At 46.8% G+C, this 25,938-nt stretch overlaps 2 protein-coding genes across 5 annotated transcripts in view; both read right to left on the minus strand.

Annotated features, from left to right (window-relative positions):
- Positions 1–25,014, minus strand: part of Arhgef9 (Cdc42 guanine nucleotide exchange factor 9) — a 399,573-nt gene extending 374,559 nt beyond the window's left edge. The window contains exon 1 of the mRNA XM_038316447.1: positions 24,902–25,014. The gene's annotated coding sequence lies outside the window, so the exon portion shown is untranslated. The remainder of the gene's footprint in view (positions 1–24,901) is intronic.
- Amer1 (APC membrane recruitment protein 1) lies at positions 8,528–25,040 on the minus strand. Of its 4 annotated transcripts, XM_038316443.1 has the most exons (4): positions 24,902–25,040; positions 19,821–20,025; positions 14,687–14,833; positions 8,528–11,970 (listed from the first exon to the last, which is right to left on the minus strand). In XM_038316443.1, the coding sequence occupies exon 4, from the start codon at positions 11,880–11,882 to the stop codon at positions 8,562–8,564; it is 3,321 nt and encodes a 1,106-aa protein (XP_038172371.1). In that variant the 5' UTR covers positions 11,883–11,970; positions 14,687–14,833; positions 19,821–20,025; positions 24,902–25,040; the 3' UTR covers positions 8,528–8,561. The 4 variants fall into 4 exon arrangements, with proteins under 4 accessions (XP_038172371.1, XP_038172373.1, XP_038172372.1 ...); XM_038316445.1 differs by lacking the exon at positions 19,821–20,025; XM_038316444.1 differs by lacking the exon at positions 14,687–14,833.
- Positions 25,041–25,938: the final 898 nt, after the last annotated feature.

The following is a 25,938-nucleotide window of genomic DNA, read 5'->3' on the forward strand; positions in this document are numbered from 1 at the left end:
GTATGTTTGTTTTTCAAGATAAGGTTTCTCTGTGTAGCCCTGGCTGTCCTGGAACTTGCTCCATAGACCAAGCTGGCCTCAGACTCAGAGATCCACCTGTCTCTGCTTCCCAAGTGCTGAAATTAAAGGTGTCAGTCACCATCTTCCAGCAAAAGATACTTTTGTTTATGTCTATTATCTCTCTGTCTTCACTGCCTTGTTCAACAAAGTAAACATGTTCTCAATAGACTTCTTTTATTTTTGTTTGGTTTTCATTTTTGCTTTTGTCTTTTGAATCAGGGTCTTTCTATATAGCTCACACTGGTCTCTGCCTCCAAACATCTGGGTTACAGGCAGGGATCATCCAGCAAGCTTACTGGCCAGTACGCTTGTTTGCTTATTGCTGTTACTTTGATGGGAGGAGTCTTGTAGAACTCAGAGCTTTGTGTATGCTAAGTATGTGATCTACTATTGATCTAAATCTCCAGGTATTTGACAGACCTCTTGCAATTCAATTTTTGCAGCGCAAAAGTCTAAAAGCAACAAGTTCATCTTTCATTTACAACAGCCTGAAATCTCCTAAAGGCAAAAGGGAGAAGGAAGAGACCTTGAGGAGCTGAGAGAAAAAAAGATTTCTACCATTCCTATCACCACTGGAAAAAGAGATCCTGTGTTCGAGTTGTAGGAATTCTTAGCAGTTCCCGAGAGGGGAAGAGATGCTCTATGATTTTTAGAGGGAGGCATAACCTAAATGTATGTGGCTCCTGCCTTCTTTCCTGTTGTAGGCATGGAAAATGAGGCTGTCAGATTTGAGGTTAGGAGCTTTTGCTTTAATTTTTAGACAGCATAAACTTCCCTGGATTCCAGTGCTTGAACGGGCAGAAACCCCAATCATGAACAACATGGAATTTTCAACTTCCCTATTAGAATGGGAAGCCTGGAGGTCATAATTAAGTTTCTTTAAGATACATGAAAATGATTATTTCTTGCCTACTGATGTGTGAGTTTATACACAGAGACGGGTATTCATTTCTTTTCTTTTCTTTTTTTTTTGGCTTCTTTTGATCTGAATTTGTTATCCATAGAGCATGTCCTTCCTGTTGGTGATGGTGCTACAAAGGAGACCTTGGGAAGCCATGGTGAAATTGTTTTGTGTGTGTGTGTGTGTTAGAAGGATGAAAAAGAATTTGTGCTCCTGCATCAGGTGGAAGAAAGTGGGAAAAGAAAAAAAAACTGAAAGAATAAAAAAAGTTTCAAAAGCACACAAGCCAGGCATGGTAACACATGTCTTTACTCCCAGCATTCCAGAGTCAGAGCCAGGTTAATCTCTTTGAGTTCACCTGAAGACTGTTCTGCATAGAATTCAATGCCAGTTCGGCCTATATAGCCTCTTTATGAAAAACAAAACAGAAGAAACAAAACACAAAGGCACAGTTGGCAGCAATGGTCTCAGAGAAAGAGACCATTTCTCTGCTGTGGCTATTAACGTGATTTACAATTAAGTAACTCTTCATGAGGATATTCTCCAGCAGATGGTGGAGATCCGAGAGGCAGAAGGCTCGTTAGCCAACTACCTAAATACTTTTATCCATTGACTCATGGTTGCTTATCATATTTCCTCAGCCCACTTACTAGCAACTAGAAGGATGGTTGGGCCCACCTGAGTAGGTCCAGTAACTAGAGATGTAAGTGTGGGAGGAGTGAGAGGAGGTTGTCCGAGCCCGTACTTACAGAGGATTCAGATGCTGTTATGAAACAGGCTGGGTGACTAGCTTGGGACTCAGGAGGATGGGACACAGCAAATGGTGTCTTTCAGCAGCACTCCCTGATCTGGGGCAAGCTGCTGGGGGCATCATTAGAATCCACTCACATTGTTAAGCTGACCAACAGCTTCACGGTACAATGGGAAAATAGAGAGCTTTGAAGTCCAGTGAAGTGGCCGAGTGGATTTAGCCAAGGGTTTTAAATGAACTGAGCTTCCCTTCCATTTTATCTAAAAGCAGAGAAAATAACAATGTCAATCTCATAGGTTTATGTATTACAAAAGAAAATGTAAAGTGTCCAGTGTCTGACACATATCAATGATATCTATCATTTGTGCTGTGTTTCGAGAATAATTAGCAATGAGCTTTGTCTTCCACGCCAGCATGTATGGCATTGACTTGCAGTCACTATTCTGCATGGTAGTGTGCAAATCACTTCTCCATGCCCCACCTTCTTGTGTATACAATGGGGATGAAATCACTTGCTCTGTCCGCCTGCCTTTTAGGCTTTTCCAAAAGGAAGAGGTGATGAAAAGAGATTTTTAAATGAGAATGTGTTGCTCTTGGGTCACTGGATTTTTCTGGCTGAATCTGACTCGTAGAAACTTTGTGGTCTAGCTAAAACTTAGCAATTATCTGAAGGAATGAACAGTCAGTAGGACCAAGAGGCCTCTTTGGGTGCGGGGCAGTGGGGCATTAGCAGTTTGCTCTTTGCAGTTCCTAAATGGTTTGGACAGAGTCCTTATCTGTTATGTTTACTTCTGCTTTGAAAGAAAACAGAAGGCAGGCAGCCTACTCTGCAGGCAGAACCCAGGCTCTCAAAGGAAGCACAGAAGAGCATGTGGTGGAGTGAAGTGAGGTACTCGACCTGGGAGGAGTTGGAGTGGGTGACCTGAAAGTGGATATGATCAAAATATAGTTTACATGTATGAAGTTATCTCTGTGTGGTATGTGTAGTTATGTGGTTCTTAGCAGGTTCCCTCCACAATTATGTCTCCGTCATTTTGAAAGACTTTTTAGGGGACCACAGCCAAGGCAGCCATCTGTCTGTATGAAAAAGGAAGTATGTTTCCCACCTATTTTGCATGGCAGGTCATGTGGGCAACACACAAATAGTAACAGGACTCTACTTCAGTTCAACTCAATTAAAATCAGTGTGGAAGGGTGGAAAAGGCTCAACTTAGTTGAAGAAGTCCTGTAGGATGCTGGGTGTGGTATTGCAGGTCTTTAGCTCCAGCACTAGTGGGGTAGAGGCAGGTACATTTTGAGTGGCAGTCAGCTTGGTCTACAGAGTGAGTTCCAGGATAGCCAGGGCTACAGTGAGACCCTGTCTCAAAACAGAACATCATATGTGTTACTCAGCCATAACCTAATATTTTAATTTCCACTGAAGGAAATTACTGATGGCCAATTGATCAAGGCACAAAAAATTAGGGCAGAGGCCTGGCCACTTTGATATGATTCCGGTAAATTTTCAATGGACGCACTCAGACTAGATAGACCTCTGCAATGTTCTTGTCCCCCAGTCACCCCCTGGCAATCACACCTACCGTTTCCTAGCTGAGCAGCCCAGGACACAGAAATCATTCTCTGTGAAACATCAACTTCCCTTTGAGGAGATTCTCTATTTTGTCCTAATTTCCATCTGACTTTTCTTGATTCATGAGACCCTGGGGGACCACTTAGCTTCTTTGTTGGTCTGAAAAGGGAACCCATGGAATCTCTCCCATTGTGCTCCTTCCTGGATGAGACTAACTTCATGAGTACAAATTAGTCCCTGACAATGTCCAGAAACTTCAGGGATGGGTCTGAAAGTGTAGATGATATGAAGAGCCCTGACTAGGATACAGGGCATAAGGTGAATATAATACAGAATCAAATACAGGAGTTTTCTCTAATTTCAGTTTCAGCTTTGACTTGTTTCCCCTGTTGAGTAACTCCCTCAGTTTCTTGGTTTTCCCATTTCCCTTTAAGAGTAAACCCCTCAGCCAAAGATCACAAGAAAACTATTGTGGAACAAACAACAAGGAAACACTTTAGTGACTGGAGGTCCCTCATGAACCCACAAGTTTATTAGCATTCAGCAAATGAAATTATACGTTGTAACATACAGGCAGTGTATCAAGATATCCAGATGCCAGTGAGTACTAGGGATGGAGAGGTCACAATGCAGAAGATTCCATGATGTCCTAGGAATGGGGAGAGAAGCTCAGGCACAGCAAAGAGCTCCACTCCCCTCTCTATACTGGAAGAGAGAACTCTTACCCATGGAGTGAGGATGTACTGCAGTTCCTAAAATCTTTCTTCTTCCCCCAGCCATTTTATTTAACATGACCTAAATGTACATTCCTGGTTTACCCCAACCCTTCCCCACCCCCATATATAGCAGGGAAAATAAGCACCAATAGTAACAGGAATAATTAAAGCCCCCTCTTAATAAACCCAACCTCACAAATATACATGCCATGTGGATTTTCTTCTTTGGAATGATTATAGGATGTAGAAACCGTAGATCAAGCCACCCAGCCATGACTGCAACAGTCACCATTCCCCAAAGTGCCATCCTGGCTAAAGAGGTGGCTCAGCCATTAACGGCTAAGGCTTAAAACCCAAAAGACAAGAGTTCGGTTTCTAAAAGTACCATCCATTTGTGAGCTGGAACAGGGAAGAGAAGAAGGAGGCAGGAGGGGGGAAAGATTCTCCCAAAGTAGCAAGAGGGAGTAAGGAATTACCTAATGCCTTTTCCGGACAATGTCACAATCTACTAAGTTCCTGGTAAGTACCATTCAAGGGTTTCCTCAAGGAGACGACCAATTCCTAGTGTTTCAAATATCATTGTCAACTGTTATCCCAAGTCTCTTGGTGAAGAATGTACCCCTAATGCTCCTTTGGGGAAACTTGATACAACCAATCACACAATGTGGTCACGATGCTTTGCAAACAGAAGCATAAACCATAAAGAAAGGGAAAGAATAAAAGTCAAAAGGCATGAATACTCTTCCGAATGTCGACACCCGGAGAAGGAAGGGCTCAAAAGGGAAACTTAAAGCTAAAAACCTGCTGTCTGCCAGGTTGTACATGCCTGAGTTACCTGGTATTGGTCTTCGGTACCTCGGCATCGTCTGTCCTTCCCGTGCAGAAAGAGAATGGCTAGGGTGACACAGCCAGGAGGGAGAGGGAAAAGAGGGAGGGCCCTAGACAGTTGAGATGACATCCCTCTGCACAAGCAGCAGCAACTTTTGTGTCGTCTATGTTTTTGTTTAAAACTGTAAACAGCACCGCTTAAAAATAAAATATATCAGAAAAGAACAATTGATAAACATTGTTTCCATGAATATAAAATGCAAACAATATAAAAATAGATAATTGGCTTTTGATATATATATTTATATATATATTAAAAACAACTTGGATGCAACATACATATGGGTAAACTTGAAGTATCCCTGGTAAAGCCCCATGCCTCCCTCTAGCAAGTGAGCCTAGGGGCCGAGGGCAGCGGTGGCACTGGTACAGGTGAAAAAAGCCACTGGCGGAAGGATGAGAGCATGCACCCAGCATTCTGAGTGTGCAAAACTACTTCCCTCCTTGGTATAGCACTAAGAGGAGGGACACTGGCATTTACTGAAACCATTAACCACGAGGCTTGTGGTCTGGTATCCGAGCTAAAGCCAGATGATCCCCAAGGCAGGGCTTCCTTGGAGAATCTAAAGCACCAAGAAATTGGCATCCTGGCTTTGGAAGAGGCCTGCTAGGTGGCCTTCCTTACCCACATTCACTGGTCCTCTAAGGACTGAGCTATCGAGGAACACTCAGGATCAGAACTGACATTATAGTGTTGTTAGGTAAGATGATGCTAGCCCTCTTCAGTCATCACATCTCCCCATGAAGCAAATGCATTGTCTGAGGACCTACAATGGAGACAAGAGGTTCTTCTGGCCCCAGCCTCAGTGCGGACATGATAGTGTCACTTCCGTCACTTTGGTGTCAGGCAAGGAAGTACGTGCCCATGTTTGGACAGATACCCGGAGATTGGTTGATTTTTCTCATTGTTAACCATGTTGTCTTATGATACGTCCTCAGCCAGATCTTTCCTCTTCTAGGCTGCATCTACCATTTATTTTATAAAGGAGTTTGCTTCTATAGCCATATATCTTACTATTCCGCTTTAGGTTGTGAAGATTTTGTCCCTGGGCTAGCAGCCTGGTCAGTGAAAGGACTTTTAGGCAATGATGTTATCTAACCCATAAACTTCTATTCAGCCCCAGGTCCTACTCTGAGGTATGACTTTTCAAAGCACAGCGAAATGTGTCTGAGTTATGGCAGGTCCCTTCAGAGACACTGCACTGTGCTGTCCTTCCAGACCTTGAGGGCAACCCTCAGCTATAGATGAATCACCTCTTCCTCTTCCAAAACAGGCTAGTAGCCCTTCTTCTCCAGTGGGGTCACAGAGGCTGTTGACAGTTCTACTGCCTGCTGTGGATGGCAGCCAAATGTAAACAGGAGCTCCAGCTGACTTGAACAGGCAAGAGGTGTGGTTTTTCCTGTTCTAAAGGTATTTGGTGGTTAATTACTACCATCCAATCAGGCCAAGCTCAGCCTCACCCTCCCAGAATAGCTCTGGTGAGAGGCCAAGTGGTTAAAACCTGGGCATTTGTCTCTTGGAACAATGTGGTTGGGGTAAGGAGGCCCTTTCTCACTCTCTGTCATTCTCCGCTTCCACAATGGATACACATCTTCATGATGTAGCCGACGTCATCCAAGAGAGCTGGTCTGAGGTCCTGGAGGGTGCTGCTGGGGCCAGGCAAACTCATGGAGTCACTTCCAGGGATTTAACTTTTTCCAACCAAGTCTGCTCTTTTTTGGAGAAAGGTACAGGGCCAGTCCCAATCTTAGAAACGGTGACAAAGACTATCATGGATATATTCCCTGACAACGAAAGCAGGTCCACAAAGTTATCCTGACTCAGAAGGCCATCAGCATCTGTTCCCAAGGTAAACTGCCACGTCTCTGGCAAGCGCTCTGTTGATTATCTTCACTTCATAGACGTGAAGATGGTTCCGAGGTGAGAATGTGGACAGGGCAGAAGCTAAAAGAGTACTAACTTAGATCAACATATCCACTCTAAAATATGGTATTTCCAATAAAAACGATCTTTTTACAACGTCTTGCTATGTAGCCTTAGCTGGCCTAGAACTCACTATGCAGACCAGGCTGGCCTCAAACTCATAGAGCTCCACCTGACTCTTGCTCCCAAGTGCTGGGATGAAAGGCATGTGCCACCATACCTGGCCCAATAGAAAATTGAAAAGAAACTATCTCATATGGATGATTAAGGAAAGTTGAACTGGCCAAGATAAGCCGCTGCAATGTCTTCCAGATAGCAAGCTCTTCCCCAGGAGTGTTTCCAACTTAGTTAAGAGTGAAAACTGCTAGGCTGGGCTTGGTAGGAGGTAGAGATAGGTGGACCTCTGTGACCTAGAGGCTGTCCTGGTCTACATGGTGCATTCCAGGCTAGCCAAGACTAAAACATGGGATCCTGTTCCCCCAAGAAAAGAAAAAGGAAAAAAAAAAACCCTGCATGGCTATAAGAGAAGGGAGGGTGCTGTTCATTTCATAAAGGATTGCAAGTGCCATGCAAATCAGTCCTGCAGCTTGGCAGAGCAAGGGCACGTGACAGTCTTTCCTCTCAAGAAGCCTGGTCCTTTGACAACACTAAGAACTTGGCTAATAGGGAGATGAATGGTTTTTAGAGTGCCCACAACAATAGGCGAGGCGCCTTTGGCATCCTGTCTTGGAAATGTAAGCTTGGAACCACTTCACAAAGAGGTGGGCAAGGATTAAAGAACTTTTTTGATTTGAGAGGAAGGGTAGGAAAGCTTTTCCATCCTAAGCTGAGTTGCTTCAAGCTCCGAAGTCAGAGATCCCTTCTTAGTGTCTGGGATAAGTGGATCTCCCTTTCTGTTTTCCTCCTTTCCATTCCACAAAACCCAATGCCTTATAGTCAAACCCAATTTAGGTGGCTTCTCTTCCCTTATCTCAATTAAGAGACTACATTCCTTGTGATGAGATTGTGAGAATTTCAATGGGGGGGGAGTTCTAAAGTTCCTGCAACAGCCACAGGCTTAAGAAACAAACAAGATATCATTCCACAGCTCAAGACCCCACAGCAGTTTCTACAATCTACCTATCTTTATACTCTGCTTGAGTATAGACCCATTTATTCACTCCATTATGGGGATTAGTGCTTTTGTCTTCATTCTAGACTATGCCAGGCCAGGTTTAATGAACACCATCTAGCTGTAATACCAAAGTCCACAGCAATAGGGAGCGAGACACATGCTACTTGATCCACTCTAAACATAACTAACTGGGACAAATAGATTATAGTCATTTGATGTCACGGAAGAGGGGTTACGAAGGCTATGTACCATAACTTTATATTGCTAATAGCCAGAAAGCCTCCCATCTCTGGGTGAGAGTCAGTGCAAAAATTGGCTGCTCATCAGTGGTTCATTAGTTAACAAGGGACAAGAGACGAAGGGCTCAGCCTGCAATAAGGATGCATCCCAAGCCCTATATGGGTCAGAAACCCCAAAGCAAAAACTGGAGCACAGAAGCAGCATCTCCCCTAGGCAGATGTACTTGGGCTGAACCTGGCCAAAGATGGCAGAGGGAGGTGGGAAAACAAAGTTACAACTCAGAGGAGTTTATCTTGGCCAAAGGGATGTTCAAGTTAAACAGCAACCCCACCCCCACCCCTCTGCCCAACCCCTGACCCCCATTCACATGCTCAGGTCTCCACTCTGGAACTGATGACTATTTGGCTAGGTTTCCATTCATGGCAGTGGAGGAGTAGCTGGTAGAGAGAGAGGCACCTTGCTCACCCCTCTCCTTTGACAGGTCAAGGTTGGAAGCTCTGTAGTGATTGGGTTGAAGCTGAAGGGGTTCAGGCCGCACCCTGGGCAGCTGAGGGATACCATGGGTGATGCCTACAGGCTTGGCTTGAGACAGAGAGTTACCTCCAGAAAGGCAACTGGGCTCATCTACAGGTAGTAGTACATCTCGAGGCCTGGCCCTCCCACTTTGGGAGGCCTGTGACTGAAGATTATAGCAAGGACCCATGGGCAGGGGTAGGTGTGAAGGTCGAGAGAGCTGAGACAGAGTCTCTCCAGGTGCTCTTGGAAGCCCTGGCCCTGACAATGCCATTGCCACCGGAGGTACACAACAGGTTGCCTGCCCATATGAAGCCTGACTGAACGACTCATCCAACTGACTGGGGCTTATCCAAGCAGGTTCTGGCTCCAATGGAAGAGGACAGTGAGCCCAGGAAGGCCAGTCATAGGCCCCTGGAGGTTCAGTGTAGAGGGACAAGGGACTATCTCGTCCCCATTCTCCTTCCTCTTCTTCGCCTTCTTCATCTGAATCTTCCTGGTGAGCCTGTAGCTCATCAGACTCCATGTAACCCTGGGCTAGATGAGAATTAGAGAGTTCCATCTCTAGGGTCTCTGCATTGTCAAGGGAACGGCTTCTCCTATTGAGTGCCATGGCAGCAGGTGGAGGCCGAGGGTGTATGCCAGGGAGTCCCAAGTATCGAGGGAGGCTGCTGACACCCCAGGGCAGGCCTTGGTAGAATCGACTGTGATAGCTGTTGAAGGCATGTTTGTGGTAATAACCCAGCTCAAAAGCTTCCAAGGAGGCTGTGAGGTCTTCGTCGTTGTGGAACTCAGGGTTTTCTTCGCACTTGCCTTCTCCATCCCGCTCCACATCAGCAATGTCAAAGGTGACCATGGGGGGCAGCTCAGGGAGGTTTTGAGTGAAGGATGAGTCAGAATCAGAGCTGCAGGACATGCTGGAAAACAAGTTTCCGTTGCTGGTAAACTCGACTAAAGCCTGGGAGAAACTCACAGTGGCATTCCCTTCCTTCTCATCCTCTTCTTCCTCTGGCTCCTCAGGGGGTGAGTAGCTAGGGTAGGCCCTCCTGGGAGAGCCTCCGAAATTTGCTTCTTGCATGTCTGGCTCAAACATAGCATCGCTCTGGAAGAGCTGCATCAAACAAGTACTTTGATCTTTTTTGGAGCAAGTCCCCTCAAAACGCTTCTCCAGAGGACGGAAATCCCGCCAGTCTGGTTCACTGCTAGAAGTAGCAGGGAAAGCTGAGGTGGTTCCCCGGTGGGAAGTCTGAGAAGCTCCCGAATTCCCTGCCACAAGGCCCATCACTGACGGGCCTAAGGGCCTCATCTGATACTCCAAGACAGGCTTCTCCTGCTGTACCTGGGTCTCTCGGATTCGACCCTCTTGAGCATGGACCTCTCGGGCCTGGGCTTCTCGGGTTCGGACATCTCTACCATAAGATTCCCGAGTGTGGTTGTCTCGAGCATAGGCCTCCCTGGCGTGAGCCTCTCTAGCGCATGCCTCTTGAGCTTCACGCTGCTCCCGGCAAAGCTCCCAGTAGAGCAACTGCTTCTGGATGGCCACTAGCCGTTCTTCCTCTGTTTCCATTGCTCCGGGTGGCCGAGAAGAAAAGGGCTCCAAGTTCAAAAAAGGACCAAACATCTCGGAGCCTCGACCATGGAGGTCGTAAAGGCAGTCATCCCCAGGTGGCGAGTTCTCAAGACTTTCATCTGGCTCATAGAACTCATATAGGGCATCACCACTATAGCTGTCTCTAGGTAGACAATCCCTATGGACAAGGCCCAGAGCCTCACCTGAATCATCTTCAAATCCTGGGGTGGTTGAGTCATAATAACCTTCATCACTATTTGGAGCCGACTCTTGCTGGTCACTCTGAGGAGTCAAAAGTTCTCCAGGGCCTAGGCTAGGATAAGACTGAACTGGATCGAGGAGCATATAGCCCTGGTGGCTAGGAGACGTAGCAGTATGGTAGCCCAGGTTCAGATTAGATCTTGGGTATATCTGGGCATTCGCCCACAGATACTCTAAGTCACCATCTTCCTCCCCATCCTTGACCTCCTCTTCCTCATCCTCTAATTCTACCTCCTCATCCTCTTCTTCCTCATTGTCATCATCATCCGGCAAGGCCATCTCCTCCCCACCTCCTTGGTAGGTCACCAAGCAGGAACTTCGCTTGGTCCCATCTCGGTTGGCCCTCTGGCCACCAGACGCCATGCTATCTGTCATGCTGTCCATATCTTGTTCTGCTATAATGTCACCACAACCTGTCAGTGAGTCAAAGCTTTTTAGGGATGTGACATCCCCAAACAGGAGGCTAAGCTGATCTCCAGCAGGGCCATTGGGTAGGTTTGCCTCCCCCGTCACCACCTTGTCTTCTGTTTCTGAAGTGTGGGAATCCTCTAGGCCACTAGCTTCAGGAACAGTCTTGGGCTGTATGAACTCTGAGGCACATGTCCTTATGACTTTTTCTGGATTTTTACAGGCTTTCTTGTCAGTAGTTGGTGAAAAATGTTCTAGTGCTGGAGAAATTTTTGGTCCAGGGGCATCCTGGGGCTTGGCATTTTCCTTTCTAGCAGCTTGGAAGATCTCCTCAGAGCTGGGCAGAGAGGCTGAACTCAACTGCTCATGAGACTGGGTTCTGGCCCCCTCAAGGTCCTTTGCCCCTGGTCCATTTTGATCAGTTTCAGAAACCTTGCTCTTTCGGTGACGGCGGATGCTGCTAAAAAAGCCTTTCAGGCCTTTCTTAGGCTTGTGCACAACTCCAGCTTTCTCTGTGGCTTCAGTCCCAGATGTCTTATGTCTAGAACCTATCTCCAAAGCTCCATGGGCACTTTGGGAGCTAGGGAACTGAGAAGGTGACTTGGACAAAGGTACAGAGAGGCCTGTTTCTTCGATGACAACATCTTCAGGGCCATGAGCTGCCTCACTCAGACCATCGTGGGTCTTACTCTTGTTTAGACCCTTCTTAGAATTGCCTTTCCCAGAACCTTTGCTTCGTCCTCCCCCAAAGAAACTAGGCAGAGTACAGATTCCCTTTTTGCCACCAAAGAGTTTCATGGCAGTTTTCTTCAGCCTACCTGGGCCAGATAAGGGTGGCTCTGACGCTGGTCCTTCTGTTGTCTCAGTTGTCTTATTCTTGGCTCCCTTTTCAGCTCCCTGGTCTTGGGTATCTCTAGAGTCTGTTGTGCCTTTGATCTGACCAGCTTCATCCTTTTGAGTCTCCATGATGGTGACAGCTCTTCAACTGGAAACGCAGCCTTTGGATTTCAGGTACAGCTACACCATGATCAGTCAGGAAGCATCCCAGCTGGGTCTGAGGGAGATAAGGGAGACAAAGGCAGAGACAGATACTGGTGAGCCAGCACACAGGATAGGTTTGTTTTCATGGGTGATTATTGTCTAAGGATTGAATGGGACCAGAGAGAGAATAAGTAAACACTGGTAAAACCTTAACTATTCCGTATGTTTGCTTTGCTGCTCTAGCTTCTTCTGGGTCCCAGAGCAGTAAAAACCACACACTGAGCAACAAGCAGCAATCATTAGCTTCCTCCTCACTAGTCTACCTTCAGGTGGCTCAAAGTACGGGGCTGGGGGAGGATTTGACAGAGGCAATTGTAGATGTGCAAAAAGCCCAATTGTCTATAAGGAAGCTTATCAATGATTGGGCTGGAGTCAGGAAAGGAATAGAGAGGCTGCTTCTAGCCTCACTGAACTTTTGAAAAGTATGTGGAGAAGGTGCTCATTGAGTCTTCCCTGGGTCCTACTGGATCCAGGCCTCAACTGAACACTGATAGCCTGGGCTGTCACCAACATTTTTCTCAGGGCTGGGAAGAAAAGCTCATCTCTAGCTTTATCTTCTGCCCACAGGTTCTCTTAACATTGTCACTAGGACAATGGCCAAACCCTCTGGACTCCAGAGAGGGAACACTATTGAGTTGCAGATCAGGGCTCTAATCCGCAAAAGAATCCTCTGGGCTCCAGTATCCTTTGTTTAAGAGGTCTACTAAGATCCACATCCCTAAACCCCTGTAGAGAATATGTGAGGGGAAGGTCAGGAGTGGGCTCTCTATTGACTATCCTGCTGCCAAGGGACTTTAATTTTGTCCTTGGCAAGAGTAACCACCAGATTCTACCAGAGCAAACATTTTCTTCTCCTCTGTTCCTCTCATTATCTTTGTCCCCATCTAGCCTGCAATCTGGGAAGTGAGCTTGAAAAATACACAGCCCTACATGACTCATGCTCCTAGCCTACGATACAGATTGAACTAAATAAACCTGGTGTAAGCTGCGACAGTCTGGTCAGGGCTTCCTAATCCAAGTGCCAATAGAACTGGAATAAAAAGAAGGGTTTTTTTATTAGCCTTCTATACCAGCCTCATCATTCCCTTAGTCCTTGATAAGGCTAGTATCTTTCACTGACAGTGAACATCTGACCCCTAAAGCACTATTGAGCCTGCAGAAAATCTGGCGACCCCTCCTTAGGAAGTCCCTCCCTCTCTGAACCTTCTTTTGTAGATCTAGGGTAGCAAAAGGAGACAGAACAACTTCAGGGATTGAGAGGGCAAGAGGCTAGAAACCGGGAGAGGAAGAAAGGGAGAGGAAGGACTGCAGCAGTCTAGGAATTGCTAGCTGGTCCAGGGAATGGATGCCACATTATTAATGTTCACACAGTCAACTGCAGTAGAATACTGCACTGAGGCTGAAGAAAAACCAGCAACTATACTCTAGCCCTTGATTTCATTAGACGAAAATCTCCTAGTACCTAGGTTCCTATCTTCCAAACAGTTTTGTGTCTGGTACCTCACCTACTTGATACACTTAAATCGTCAGAGTAACCGAAGTTCTATTGAGAGCACTCTGCGAACCAACCAGAGTAAAATGAGCCCTGGTTTGGAGATGAGAGAAAAGCTTATCTGATCTTCTCAGTGAAGATAGATGAATTGCTATATTCTCAGGTTATGCATTTCTCTGTGCAACACACTGTGACGTTCTGCTCTGCAAACTTAGCTCTGTAACAGACAGTCCCCTCACCACTAAGCACACAATCACCCAGAATTCTGGGATGTACGCTGTAATGAGAACATGGGCCCAGCATCGATCTGAATTCCTTACTTTTCACAGTATTAATCTTTTCACATCAGCCTTGAAATCACTAGCAAGACTGTCATTGTGATATTGGGGATAAGGGTGACAGCAGTGAAATTATATGTATTTCCTGTTGTGAAATTCATGTGTTATTTTCAACCTCTCTGAACATCCAGTAGTGACAGACATTAAGGTCAGTGCATCAGGCCAAGCCAAGAAGAGGAACTCCCAGTCCCGGCTTTAGAGAGCTTACAGACTAGGAGAGAGAGAATCTTATCTACAGAAGCCTGAAGGTACATCACAATGTAGACCTTAAAGAATAGCCTCTGCTTCTCCGTTTCTTTGTTTTTGTTTTTAGAGACAGGGTCTCTCTCCATAGTTCTGGCTCTCCTCAAGCTTGGTATATAGACCAGGCTGGCTTTAATGAGCCTTGAAATAAACTTAAAAGGTAGAATATTCCCTGGGCTCAGTTGTCTTGACCAAAAATCAATGTCTGGGGAAGACCATAGACCTTGGGAGAGAATCTACTCCTACTATTTTGCTAAATGGATTTCATAGCGGACAGTTTTCTAAGTACGTATCTTTGAACTCTGAGATCAGTGAAGCCTCATCAGAACTTATTTCTGCAGTAGGCAGTGATTAATATAGAGGCTCACAACTGATCAGTACTCACATAATAAGATAAGGTGGAATGCTCAGCCTTAAATGCAAATCTGGATCACATTCCCTACCCGCAAACTCAGGGATCTTTATGGAAGGGAGGGCAGAAATACTGTAAAAACTAAAGGCAATAGAGGGAAGCTGCAAAAGATTTTCTGGCTATGGCAGGACGGTCACACATGAACTCTCAGCAGCTGTGACTGCATACACAGGACCTGCACTAGATCAAGCCAGCCAAAATTTCACTGTGGACTAGGGAGAGCCCCAAGAACTCCTTTCCCTACCTGAAGAGCTGCCGGGTGATGACAGCTGCTGGAGGAGGGAAAGTCAGTTTTCTTCATTCAGGAGTTCAGCTCCTAGTGTATTGCCTAGGCTCCAGTGGATCGCCCTATATCCACATGCATAGGGTAGCACAAATTGGGCTTGCTGGACTAGAAAACAAAGAAGGTGTGAAGCTGTAAGGGAGATGATAGAGGAGGCCAGAAGGAGGAGATGGGGGATGGCGGATGGTGGATGGATAGGATCAAATACATTGCTATACATGTATGAAATTCTCAAAGAACAGATAGGTAGATAGGTAGGTAGGTAGGTAGGTAGACAGATACATAGATAGAAAGATAGATAGATGATAGATGATAGATATATAGATAGATAGATAGATAGATAGACAGACAGACAGACAGACAGACAGATAGATAGATAGATAGATAGATAGATGAAAGAAAGAAAGGAAGGGAGAGAGGGAGGGATGGAGGAAGGAAGGGAGAGAAGGAGGAAGAGAGAGAGGGAGGGAGGAAGGAAGCAAGCAAGCAAAGATGCTTTGAGGAGGATAAGGCATTTGGTCTGGGCTTTGGCAAGCAGTAAGGAATGGAAAGAGCAGTGGCAGTGATCTAGATGGAGTATGTGTTCTTATCGATTAAAAAGGGAATTATTCTGGTGGAATCAAACAGTTCTTGGCAATGATGATTAGGTGAAGAGAATCTAAACCTGATGCCATCACTGGAGAACAGTCTCTCTGGACCTTGTCAGCATGCTATATGGGGGTAGAAGCCAACTTATCACTACTCTCTACAGCAGTGGTTCTCAACCTTCCTAAGGCTGCGACCCTTTAATGCAGCTCCTCATGTTGTGGTGACCCCCAACCACCAAATTATTTCATTGTTACTCCATAACTGTAATTTTGCTACTGTTATTAATTGTAATGTCTGATATGTAGGATATCTGATAAGCCAACCCCACAAGGGTCACGACCCACAGATTGAGAACCACTGCTCTTTATTATCACCACACTGTCACAGATTTGGGCTACAGGGCTAGAATCCAAGCCACACCAGTCTTCCCATCTGCCAAGAGTCACTATCAGGTCCAGGGAGCAGTAGCAGTTTAAATGAGACTATTCCCCATAGATCCAGATGTTGGCACACTACTGTGCTGTTTGGGGGAGGTTTAGGAGGTGTGGGCTTCTTGGAGGAAGTACATCACAGGAGGTTGGCTCTGAGCATTTATAAAGACCCCATGCCATTTATAGTTTGCTCTCTCTGCTTTGTGCGTAAGGTTCAAGATGTGACCTCTCAGTGTCTTGTTATTGCTGTCATGCCTGCTGACTGCTTCCTGTGTCATCCCCATTATTATGGATTCTAAACTTCCGGAACTATAAACTAAACCCTTCTTTCTATATTTGCTTTGGTCACAGTGTTTATCACAGCAACAAAGAAGGAACTATGACAGAAATTGGTGCCAGGGTGGGCTGTTGCTGGTAAGAATCGGAACATGCATTTTTGTTGTTGTTTTTTGTGGGTTTTTGTTCTTTGTTTGAGGAATGTGGAAGATTTTAGATCTCTGGACTAGAAAAGCAGTTGAATGCTGCAAGCAGAGCTTAGTGGGTTGAGACTGGAAGACAGTGCTGAGATCAAAGCAGACTCTAGAAGCTTGGCTCAATGTTGGATGAGGGGTCGCTTGTTCATTCCTGGCAGCTCAGACCCAAAATAATCACACAGAAAACTATATTATTTAAAACACTGCTTGGCTCATTAGCCCTAGCTTCTTATTGGCTAACTCTTACATCTTAATTTAATACATTTTTATTAATCTGTATATTTCCACGTGGCTGTGGCTTACCCAGTAAAGTTCTGTCTGACTCTGGTAGGGCTACCTGGCTTCTCCTGATTCCGCCCTTCTTTCTCCCAGCATTCAGTTTAGTTTTCCCTACCTAGCTCTGTTCTGACATGCTCTGCTATAAGCTCAAGACAGTTTATTAGCCAATGGTATTTACAACATACAGAGGGGAATTGTACATCGCTCAAGAGGTTTCAGAGAGAAGCAAAGACTTCAACAGCAACTAGGCTAGAGGCCATTTCTGTGTTATTTTCGCAAAACGTCTGGCTGAATTCTGCCCTTGTCATAAGAACTTGACTAAGGCTAAATCAAAGAGTAATGTACTAATTTTTTTTTGTTGAAGGAAATTTCAAGGTAGCATAAAATTGAGTCTCTGGGTGTAGTTATTAGTAATGACTGTCATACTGGTCCACAATGAAAAAGAACAAGTGGCGTGGGCAGAAAGAAATATAAAATGTATAGTTGGAAGAAAAAAGACTCACCAGGAAACTTAATGCTGTAGCTAAGGCTTCTAATATCTGAGACTATGGGGCATATCTCATTTACCCTGGACAGAGAGTCTATTACCCCAATGTAGACCTCCCTCTTAGCCAGATCCCAGGTTATTCTTGCTAAGCAAGGATCAGTCTTAAAACTGTTATATATCATTACCTCTCTCTTGCCCTTCCCCGCCCTCCTCCCCTGCTGAACCACACCCCCAAAGCTGTTCACAGGATCACTGCCTGGGTTCCACACAATAATACCTTGAAGGAATGCAACAGGACTATCATATAGCTAGCAGCTTCCTAATCTGCCCTTCCCCATATACCTCTACCCCAAGGCTTCTTCATACTCTACTAATCTACCATGCTCCCTAAACTGTCCTCCTAAAGCAGGTATTGTGCCTTGGCCTAGGGTAAGAAGAAGCCTTCTGGAGAAGTGGGACCCAAAACAAAAGGACAAACTCTGAAGCTCCCTGCGGCTGGGACTGGATTCCCTTAGAGCCCTTGCCAAATGCAGAGTTCCTCAACACTCAGATTTCTCAGTCAGGGTGGCTGGCTGTTTTTCAGATAGGCTGCTGGGAACTCTCCCAAGATACTCGGCACTCTCTGATAAAGGCTGCTAGCTGCAGTCACTGCGACTACAGCAAAGAACAGGCTGCGGCAGAAAATGGAACCACGAGAGAGCCAAGAACCAACCTCAGGCAATTCTGGGACAAACAGACGCTGGCTCCTAAGGAAGTACAGCTTTCTTTTCCACTCCACTCAAAATCCAAGTAGAAGAACAGCCACAGAGCCGCCTGAAACCCTTCTCCCAGGGAAGAATCGCTTCAGGCCAACCATTACAGTTCCTATTCTTAGCCTAGCTTCAAACTTAGGAAAGGCTGGACTCTGGGAGAAACAAAGGTAAAGCTTCAGACGCATGACCTTTACCCATAAGAGTTTCCAGGCCTGTTCCAAGCAGTCTTCCTGAAGACAGACCCATTCCCAATGTTTCCAGTCCCTCAGTATATTAGTGGACAGTGGGTAAGAAGGTGTGAGAATGTGCGCATCCTCCCCTAGAGACCCAGACAGTTCCTCACTAGAATTAGCTATGGCATGCTGGGAAAACTCAGCAAGATATCCAACCTGTTTGACACTCAATTTCCTTGACTGTGAAATGGGACTATTGAGAATTCCTATTTAGTGAGACTATTGGAGGAACAAAATCAATGCATGCAAAGCAGCAGAAGCTCAAACATTATGGCAAATTGTGTTAATGTTTATGCCAACTACGAGACTGGACGATCTCTAGCAGTAAATCTAGCCCAGTCAGGGTTGACTAGGGGGAGTCTCCAAAGCTCTACAGCTATGTCTGAATCCCTTTCAGGTTCCCCTGGTGATTATGTAGTTATACCGCGGAAGCTTTACTTGCTCATTAGACCAACTTTTAATTGTTAAAGTTCAGAGAGCAGACAACTCTAGATCATCTGGGAGATTCTAGCTAGGTTTCTTAGTCCAAACCAGAAAAATCAGCATTGTAAACTGAGCTAAAAATGCCATCATCAAAAGAAATGCAATTAACAGCCATCCTTCAACCACTGAAGGGACCTAGCAGTACACAGGGCATTCCTATTCACCAGCTCCACTGCTCCCTCCCAGCAACCCCCTAATCCCTGCTAATGGGTAATGGTTACTCCTTGTCACAGAAAACAATAGTGTGCCTAGGCTTGGGGAAAGATCTGTCTAAAGTCACTAATGGGATTATGACAGAACCCGACTAGCTTCCAGGCCTCTTGGGTTACAATCCCATGCCACTCTGCTTCACTGAGCAGGGTCCCCAATTAAAGAAATACGAGGGTTGTAAATAGAATCAAAACACATTTATGAAATTTTCAGAGAACTAATAATTTTAAAAAAAATGGGGCCAGGAGAACCGTGAACATTCGCTTACCACCTTTAATAGCTATTGTTTCCTGCCCCTACTCCATCCTGCTCCAGCTCAGTTTAACTGTGCCTGAAGGATTTCTTGTCCTTACTGGCTACTGCTTTTTCCTTACCAAGTACACACACACACACACACACACACACACACCAAAAAAAAAAAAAACAAAAAAAACACCTTGACTTGAGAATTCGGGTGCTACCCATTCACCCATTCAGCCTGGAACTGCTTTCCTCATCAGCAAAGCTCTCAGCACTACTTTCAAACTATGAAACATATCTTCGGTTTCCTTTGGGAGATAAATTTGAAGGGCCCAAAAAGCCTCAACTAGGAAGCTGCCAAAGTGCACAATTTCGAGTTTGAGCTACTTAAAGATAATGACTTCTCCCAGCAGGGCGATGGTGGCACACACCTTTAGTGCCAGCACTCAGGAGACAAGAGGCAGGCTGATGTCTGTGAGTTAAAGTGGGTTCCAGGACAGTCAGAGCTGCTACACACAGAAAAACTGTCTTTAAGAGCTGTTACACACAGAAAAACTGTCTTTAAAAACGTTAAAAATAAAAAAGATAACGAAATAAAAGATTATCTAGTACTCGAGTAGTACATTACTAGAGCCCACACTAGACCTGAGGTCAGTACTGGTGGCGGGAAAGAAGTGCTGCTGGTTTGGATCTTTTTGGTGGAACAGTGGAGGTGGTTGAGAGAGTCCCTCTCACCCACTCCCGCAGCCACCCTTTGCTAATAGGCAGCAGCCCTGCTGTGGGAAGGCTCCTTTCCAGAAAGCAACTCACGGACTCCAGATGCAGCACCAATCCCAAACCTGGCCTTTTATAGTGCCCATGACCCCCTCGCCAGTTTCTCAGCCTCCTCGTTCACATACTCATCCTTGTCCTTGCTTACTCGATTTCAGGCAAGCTTCAGTCTGTCCATTGAGCTTGCTCACAGGGACTCCCTGGCTCATCAGCACTGCCCCATCTATCATGGAGCAGGGGCTCGGGATGCTGGTTCAGGTGTCTCTAATTCAGCTGGAGCTTGCCAGCCTGAAACTGGGGTGATGTCAGCTTCACCCCTTACAGCAGAACGGTTTGAGACAGACGTGCCTGATCTGTGAAAGGGAAAAAAAATTTATTTACCTACCTTGCAGGGTTGTGGTTATGGATTAAAGATGATCAACACAAAGGCAAACAAATTACTCTGCATAGAACAGATACGGCAGATGAGACTGCTTACGGTCAAGGTACCTTTTCTCTAGCTGTTCCTCAGCTGCCACTCCAAGTCCCGTGAAGATGACACAGGCCTTCCATTCAAACCCCTTTGTCTGACCTTCACCATCTGCTTCTCCTGCCTGCCCCTTGAAAATTTTGCAGCCTTACTTCACTGCCCAAATATACAGGACTTTTATTCCGTTCAGAAGATAGGGTACCAAGCCACAACCTCTCCCCAGAGGTGAGTTTACCTGATGATTTTTCTTTTCTGTTTTATTTTTGTGTGTGGTTTGTTTTTTTTTTTTTTTTTTTGGTGCTGGGGTAAGAAACACAGTACCTCCTATGTGCAAGGAAAGTATTCCACTCCTCAGCCACACCCACCCCTGAGGAGCTGACGGATGCCCCAGATTTCTTTTAGGGATCATTACTCAGTTCACAATCAGGACAGGGCCTTTGAGATCCACATCCTTGTCCCTCCCTTGGAGTCTCCTCTGAGGTAGGGACTATGTCTGCATAGCCTCCCAGTGTGTCAATACTACTCAAGCAAAAGCAAGGTCGGAGACAGGGTGCACCTCCTCTATCTATTCAGAAAGGCTGTAAACGACTTCCTCTTGGGGCAAAAATTTTACCATCTATTTTATCTGCCTAAACAGGATTCGCGCCGAGAAACTGATAACATTAGGAGTTTCCCTTTTCAGTTTCAGGCAGGACCTGAAGGAGAGGAGAAACCGCAAGAGAGAAAGTTGAAAAACCCCTTCTCTTTCTTTGCTTCTGAGGGACTGGGATTTAGCAGTTCCATTTATTCCCTGGCAGGCAAAGGGACAAGCAAAAGGATCCATGGCTAGGTAATGAGCTTCCAACGTGGCTCACCCTCCTGACCATTAAGCCTGGCAGCTTAAAACAACTTAAAACAAAAGCCTTGCAGGCTTTTTCTCCTGCCAGAGGCCCCCTGCTGAGTGACTGGCTCAACAAGTTCAAGGCCAGATCCGGACGTGTTTACAAAACAGTTGTGGGTCAATCAGCCATCACACCCCCCACTACCCCCCCACCCCCGTCTTTCTTCAAACTAACCAATCCTAAATTAGGGAAGGAAGACTATTCAGAGACTTAAAAACAAAATACAAGCCTTCCAGGAGCCGCTAGGCTTATGCTATCTCCTCTGTATTGCCACCGTCATTCCCTCTGTATGCTTGCTGTGTGTGTGTGTGTGTGTGTGTGTGTGTGTGTGTGAGAGAGAGAGAGAGAGAGAGAGAGAGAGAGAGAGAGAGAGAGAGAGAGAGAGAGAGAGAGAGAGAGAGAGAGAGAGAGAGAGAGCTCGCGATCTATGTGTTTCACTACCCATAAAAAACAAAACTTTCTTTACTGGCTGATTCCGTCTGCTCCTGTTTGCCTTATCCCAGAATTTCTCCACTGGCACATTCAAGGTTTCCCCTGACTTAATTATTTAAGTGGCAGAGAAAACAAAACTGATCAAAACCCCTAGACAGTAATGATTCTACAAGTAAACTCCTGGCATGACAAGCTTGCGGTTGTTTCTCTCATTCCCTTATTTCTCTAGACTAGCGAAGCAGGGCTATTTCTTCCACACACACTTTGAGTGCAAATATGACAGTTCTTGAGGCGCCAACTTTTCCCAAATACCTTCCTCTTCCTGACACTTCCAGGCCCCAACGTTAGGCAGGCCTTTATCTCCTGACTGAGAGGCAAAACAGATAGGAAATGGGTGGGAGTTCCCATGATGCACTGCCACTTGAACAGGGGCAGCTTTCACTTTTGAGGAATGGGATGGTGGGAGGAGGGGGCAGTTCATCAATTGGAGCCTGCTGGAGACCTTGGGGTACAGCATAAAGGGTATCACACAAGAGGAATAACTTCTCATTAAATTACTCTGTGACCTTAAGCAAGCCTTGCTTCTTTCTAGGGCACATCTACGACCATAGGGATCTTAACTGCTATTCCACACAAAGGTCTGTGGTGCTGAGAGAAAATGGGTTAAAAGAGGTCTGGAGGATATTTCATAGCTTTCTCTAAGTAACTATTTAGGCCAAGATGCCCTTCCCACCCCCACCCCCGCCATGAAAGGCCAAAGGGAAGCTGATAGTATGGAACCTCCTTCTGGAGATAGCACAGTCCCCAGTTCTATTTATAGATTTTGAGGTAGCCACTTTAGCATGCTTTCAATCCCGTTCAAACACCCCATTTCAAAATCCTTTCAGAAACTCCATTCCTGGCCTGGGTATGATGGTGGACCACTTTAATACTAACGTTCAAGACAGGCAACTGTCAATGAGTTCAAGGACACTGGCCTACAAAGCAAGTTCCCACATGGCTGGAACTACCCAGTGCGATCCCGTCTCAAAACAACAATAAAAACAACCCCCCAAAAAAACTACACACACACACACCTAATCACCCATTGTTCAATGATCTCTCCCTAAAAAGATTAGCTCACCATTCCAAAGTTTGGCACTTGGGAATTCCTACCACTGGGTCCTAACCTCTTTTGTACCTCTGAGCTATGCCATCTCAACCTGCCTGCCAGCCACTCCCTTTCTTTTCTAATTCTGCTTCCTCTTTCTCTACCAAACTCCTGTACGTCCCAGCTGCTTTACAAGATGACACCCCCTCTGCATATATGGATCTCTTCCAAGGCACTTTGCCTGTAGGCTCATGAATCAGCAACCAAAAGTATGCAGAGCCCCAGGCTTTGAGCAGTCCAGACTCCAAGGTTATTATGACTTTCTCTTTTAATGTAGCCACCCAATCCCCTTTTCACCCACATTAGGCACTGATGCATATCTTTTTTTTAATTTTTTTAAGTTTTATGGACTGGGACGAACAAACTAAGGCTAAAGGTGTTTTCTAAAGCTCTGCAAAGACAGCAAGTCCTTCTGGAACATTAATTCATTAACCGTTTTATAATGCTAGGAGCTGAGGGGGTTAGAGCTGTAAGCTAAGTTTTATTTACCCCTGAAGGTTCCGAGAGAACCTAGGTGTCTAGCAGAGGGAAACAAGGCAGTTAGAGGAACTCAGCTATAGAGGAGTTTCAAGAGAGAGGTCTTGGCGACAAGTAGCAGCCTGAAAGGCCCCAGGGCAAAGGGTGGTTGAGAACTGGGGCCTGAAAGGAAAAGGACTTGGACTGGAGTAGGGCGAGAGTGCACGAGGGTGGGAAAGGTGGCTGCTGGGTTGAAGGGAAAGCAGCAGAGAGCCAGACCTAAAATATAAAAAGTTCAGCTGCAAATAGAAGTTTGTGCTGAGGTCTGGGAAGCACAAGCAGGATGACAATAGTGTAGTATCTGCCATCCTGGCTGCCATCAAGAAGGTTCCATGCTAACCTTCCTAAGTAATAGATTAATGGGTCTCACTTCCCCCCTTCAAAGACGTCCAGCCTGCAGAGTCCCTCAACTCCCCTCTTACTCTTCAGGAATGTGCCGATAGTCCAGAGGGGTGCAGCGGAGGGCACATGAGAGGTACTGCACTTGTGGGGGATAGATCTGTTGGAATCTCCTCTGGTAGAGCGCGGTCCAACAATGCAGTGCCCTGGGTCCTGTCCATGCCAATCCTGCTAATGCAGGCTGGCCAGAGCCCCAGATGTTTGTATGCGGACAGGGCTGACTAGACTCATATCAAGGCGAGTCCAGCGAGGGGAGAATGGTTCTGCTGGATTAGTCTGACTGCCACCTCTGCCTCCCCTCCTACCCATGGCTCAGCTAGCAAGCTTAGCCCCCTCAAAGGGGAGCTCAGAAGAAGTCACGCCTTTGGGCGGCCACCAGTGTCAGAGGTGTCTGCTGCAGACAATGACAGCAGTCTGGCAGGCTGGGTGTTTTAAGTAACTGAGAAGTTGTAGGATTTGTCTGCTTTACATATGCCGAGTGTTCTTTACTACAATGAAAGCCCCCCTCCCTCCGCTTCTAGCGCGGAAATCCCCCCACAATATTGTGCCCACTGCTATTTTAAACCGAAGGCTGGAGAGAAAAACGCGCCCTATGCCCTACAAGGGAAAAAGAGACGCGGGGGGTAGGGGATTGGGGGCGGCAACAAAGCGGCCTTGCAGCTCTAACCCAAGCACCAGTAAGAGCTCCTGGTCCAGCCCGCCTGCAATGGGGGTGGGAGCAAAATGAGAACCGGAGGCCCAGGAGGGGGTGCGGCTGGTTGGGACCACGGGACCAAGGTTCCAAGGATAAGTGGGAAGTTCAGAAACCCAACTGTGCTCCCTTGAGGAGGAACAGACAGTGGATATCTTAATCCACCCTAAAGCCAGTCTCAGTCTGGCTCTGGCTAGCGCGCCAGCTTCCTCTGCAGAGAGACATTAGGAGATGCACCGCAGAGGGGAGGGGCCAGAGCAGGGCCTCGCGGGTGAGCAGCATCGGCCTAACAGCTGTTCTAGCAAATGTACTACAAACAAAGCTAAGGAGTTCCAGGCCTGCAAACACATTCCTGGGGTCCTAGCTAGTGAGTCCCTCCCAGAACCACGCAACAGCACGTGTGGGCCCATCCCGGCCTCCCCTTACAACCTAGAGGTGTAGCCCAGGCTAGTCCGCCCGCCTTCCGGCCCTCCCACCCCACCCCCAGCCACGATCGCCTGTACCCTAAAGACTAACGGCCTCTGGGCCCCTCACTGGACAGTACGCAAAGCAAGTTCCAAGAAAGAGCAGCGAGAGGCCGGGACTCCGACCAGCCTGGCCCTAGATGCCCTCCTCCAGGCGACCCAAGCAGAGCACGCGGGGATGCACTAGACCTCCAGCAGGATGGCTCCCAGCTGTGCTCAAAGCTTACCTTGTCAGGTCCGGCTCCCAGCGCGGTTATTGTCTGCTGAACTGCTCTGCTCTGAGCTGGAGCCTCTGCTGAGAACGCCGCCACGACTGCCCCTGCCGCAGCCAACACCACGGCTACAGCATTCTCCTGCACCGACTACCCTTCTCCAGGCTCTGGGCAGCTCCCCCATACCCTCTTCACCCTGGACTCCACAGTTACAGGGTGGGACGTCCGTGATCTGATTGGCAGGCAGGCGGTCCAATGGCCACAGTGGGAAGGCATGCCCTGGCCCGCCCACTATTTTCCTTGGTGCTTTTCTCTTTAAATGCAAATAAGCCGGGCGTGGTATTGGCAGGGGGAGGAGAGGTTGCGGAACCCCTACCCCGGGCTCCTCACTTCCGCCCCCACGCGGGGCGGGTTTCAGCGTGGCTACACACCCAACTCAAAAACCTAGTCCCGCCCAGATGGGACTAGCCAGATTCTTGGAACTCGGTTTCGATTTTGCGAGCATTCCTATTTCCGTAGCCGGTGCTTTCGCGCTACCGCTCCCGGGTTGCTACCACGGAGTTTCTCCACGTTCTTTGAGACCAACTGGGAGAAGTGGGGCAAGGAAGTGGGGGAGCCATAGAGATCGTGGGGCCTGCAGAACCCTTTGGCACCGTGGCTGGCCCATTATTGTGTGTGGCAGCAGGGCCTAGTGGCTGCTTTTCCCAGAGAAGAAGTCACCTGTCAGGAAAGTGACCTGCCTTCCCCCACCACACACCTGCCTCCCCAGAGCCTCGGCTTCCTAGCTTGCTTTGGGCCCTTAGGGAAGGTAAGAAAGAGGTCAATTTCCAGCAGTCACCAAAGCGCCTAAAGCTGCCCAGGAAAGGAAGCTGTTTGGCTGAGGGTGCTTGGACTGCCACCGACTGGGGCGTATTTCAAATACACACCTATGTCCTTTCCGGACAGTTTTCACATTTTGTCTTAGGAAGATAACTGTTTCTATAGTTTGACTCTCACTCAAATGCCATGCCTTCCAAAGTACATGGACCGATTCTCAAGATCTCCGGAGCACT

The sequence above is a fragment of the Arvicola amphibius genome, chromosome X (genome assembly GCF_903992535.2).
Source record: "Arvicola amphibius chromosome X, mArvAmp1.2, whole genome shotgun sequence".
NCBI classification, from domain to species: Eukaryota; Metazoa; Chordata; class Mammalia; order Rodentia; family Cricetidae; genus Arvicola; species Arvicola amphibius.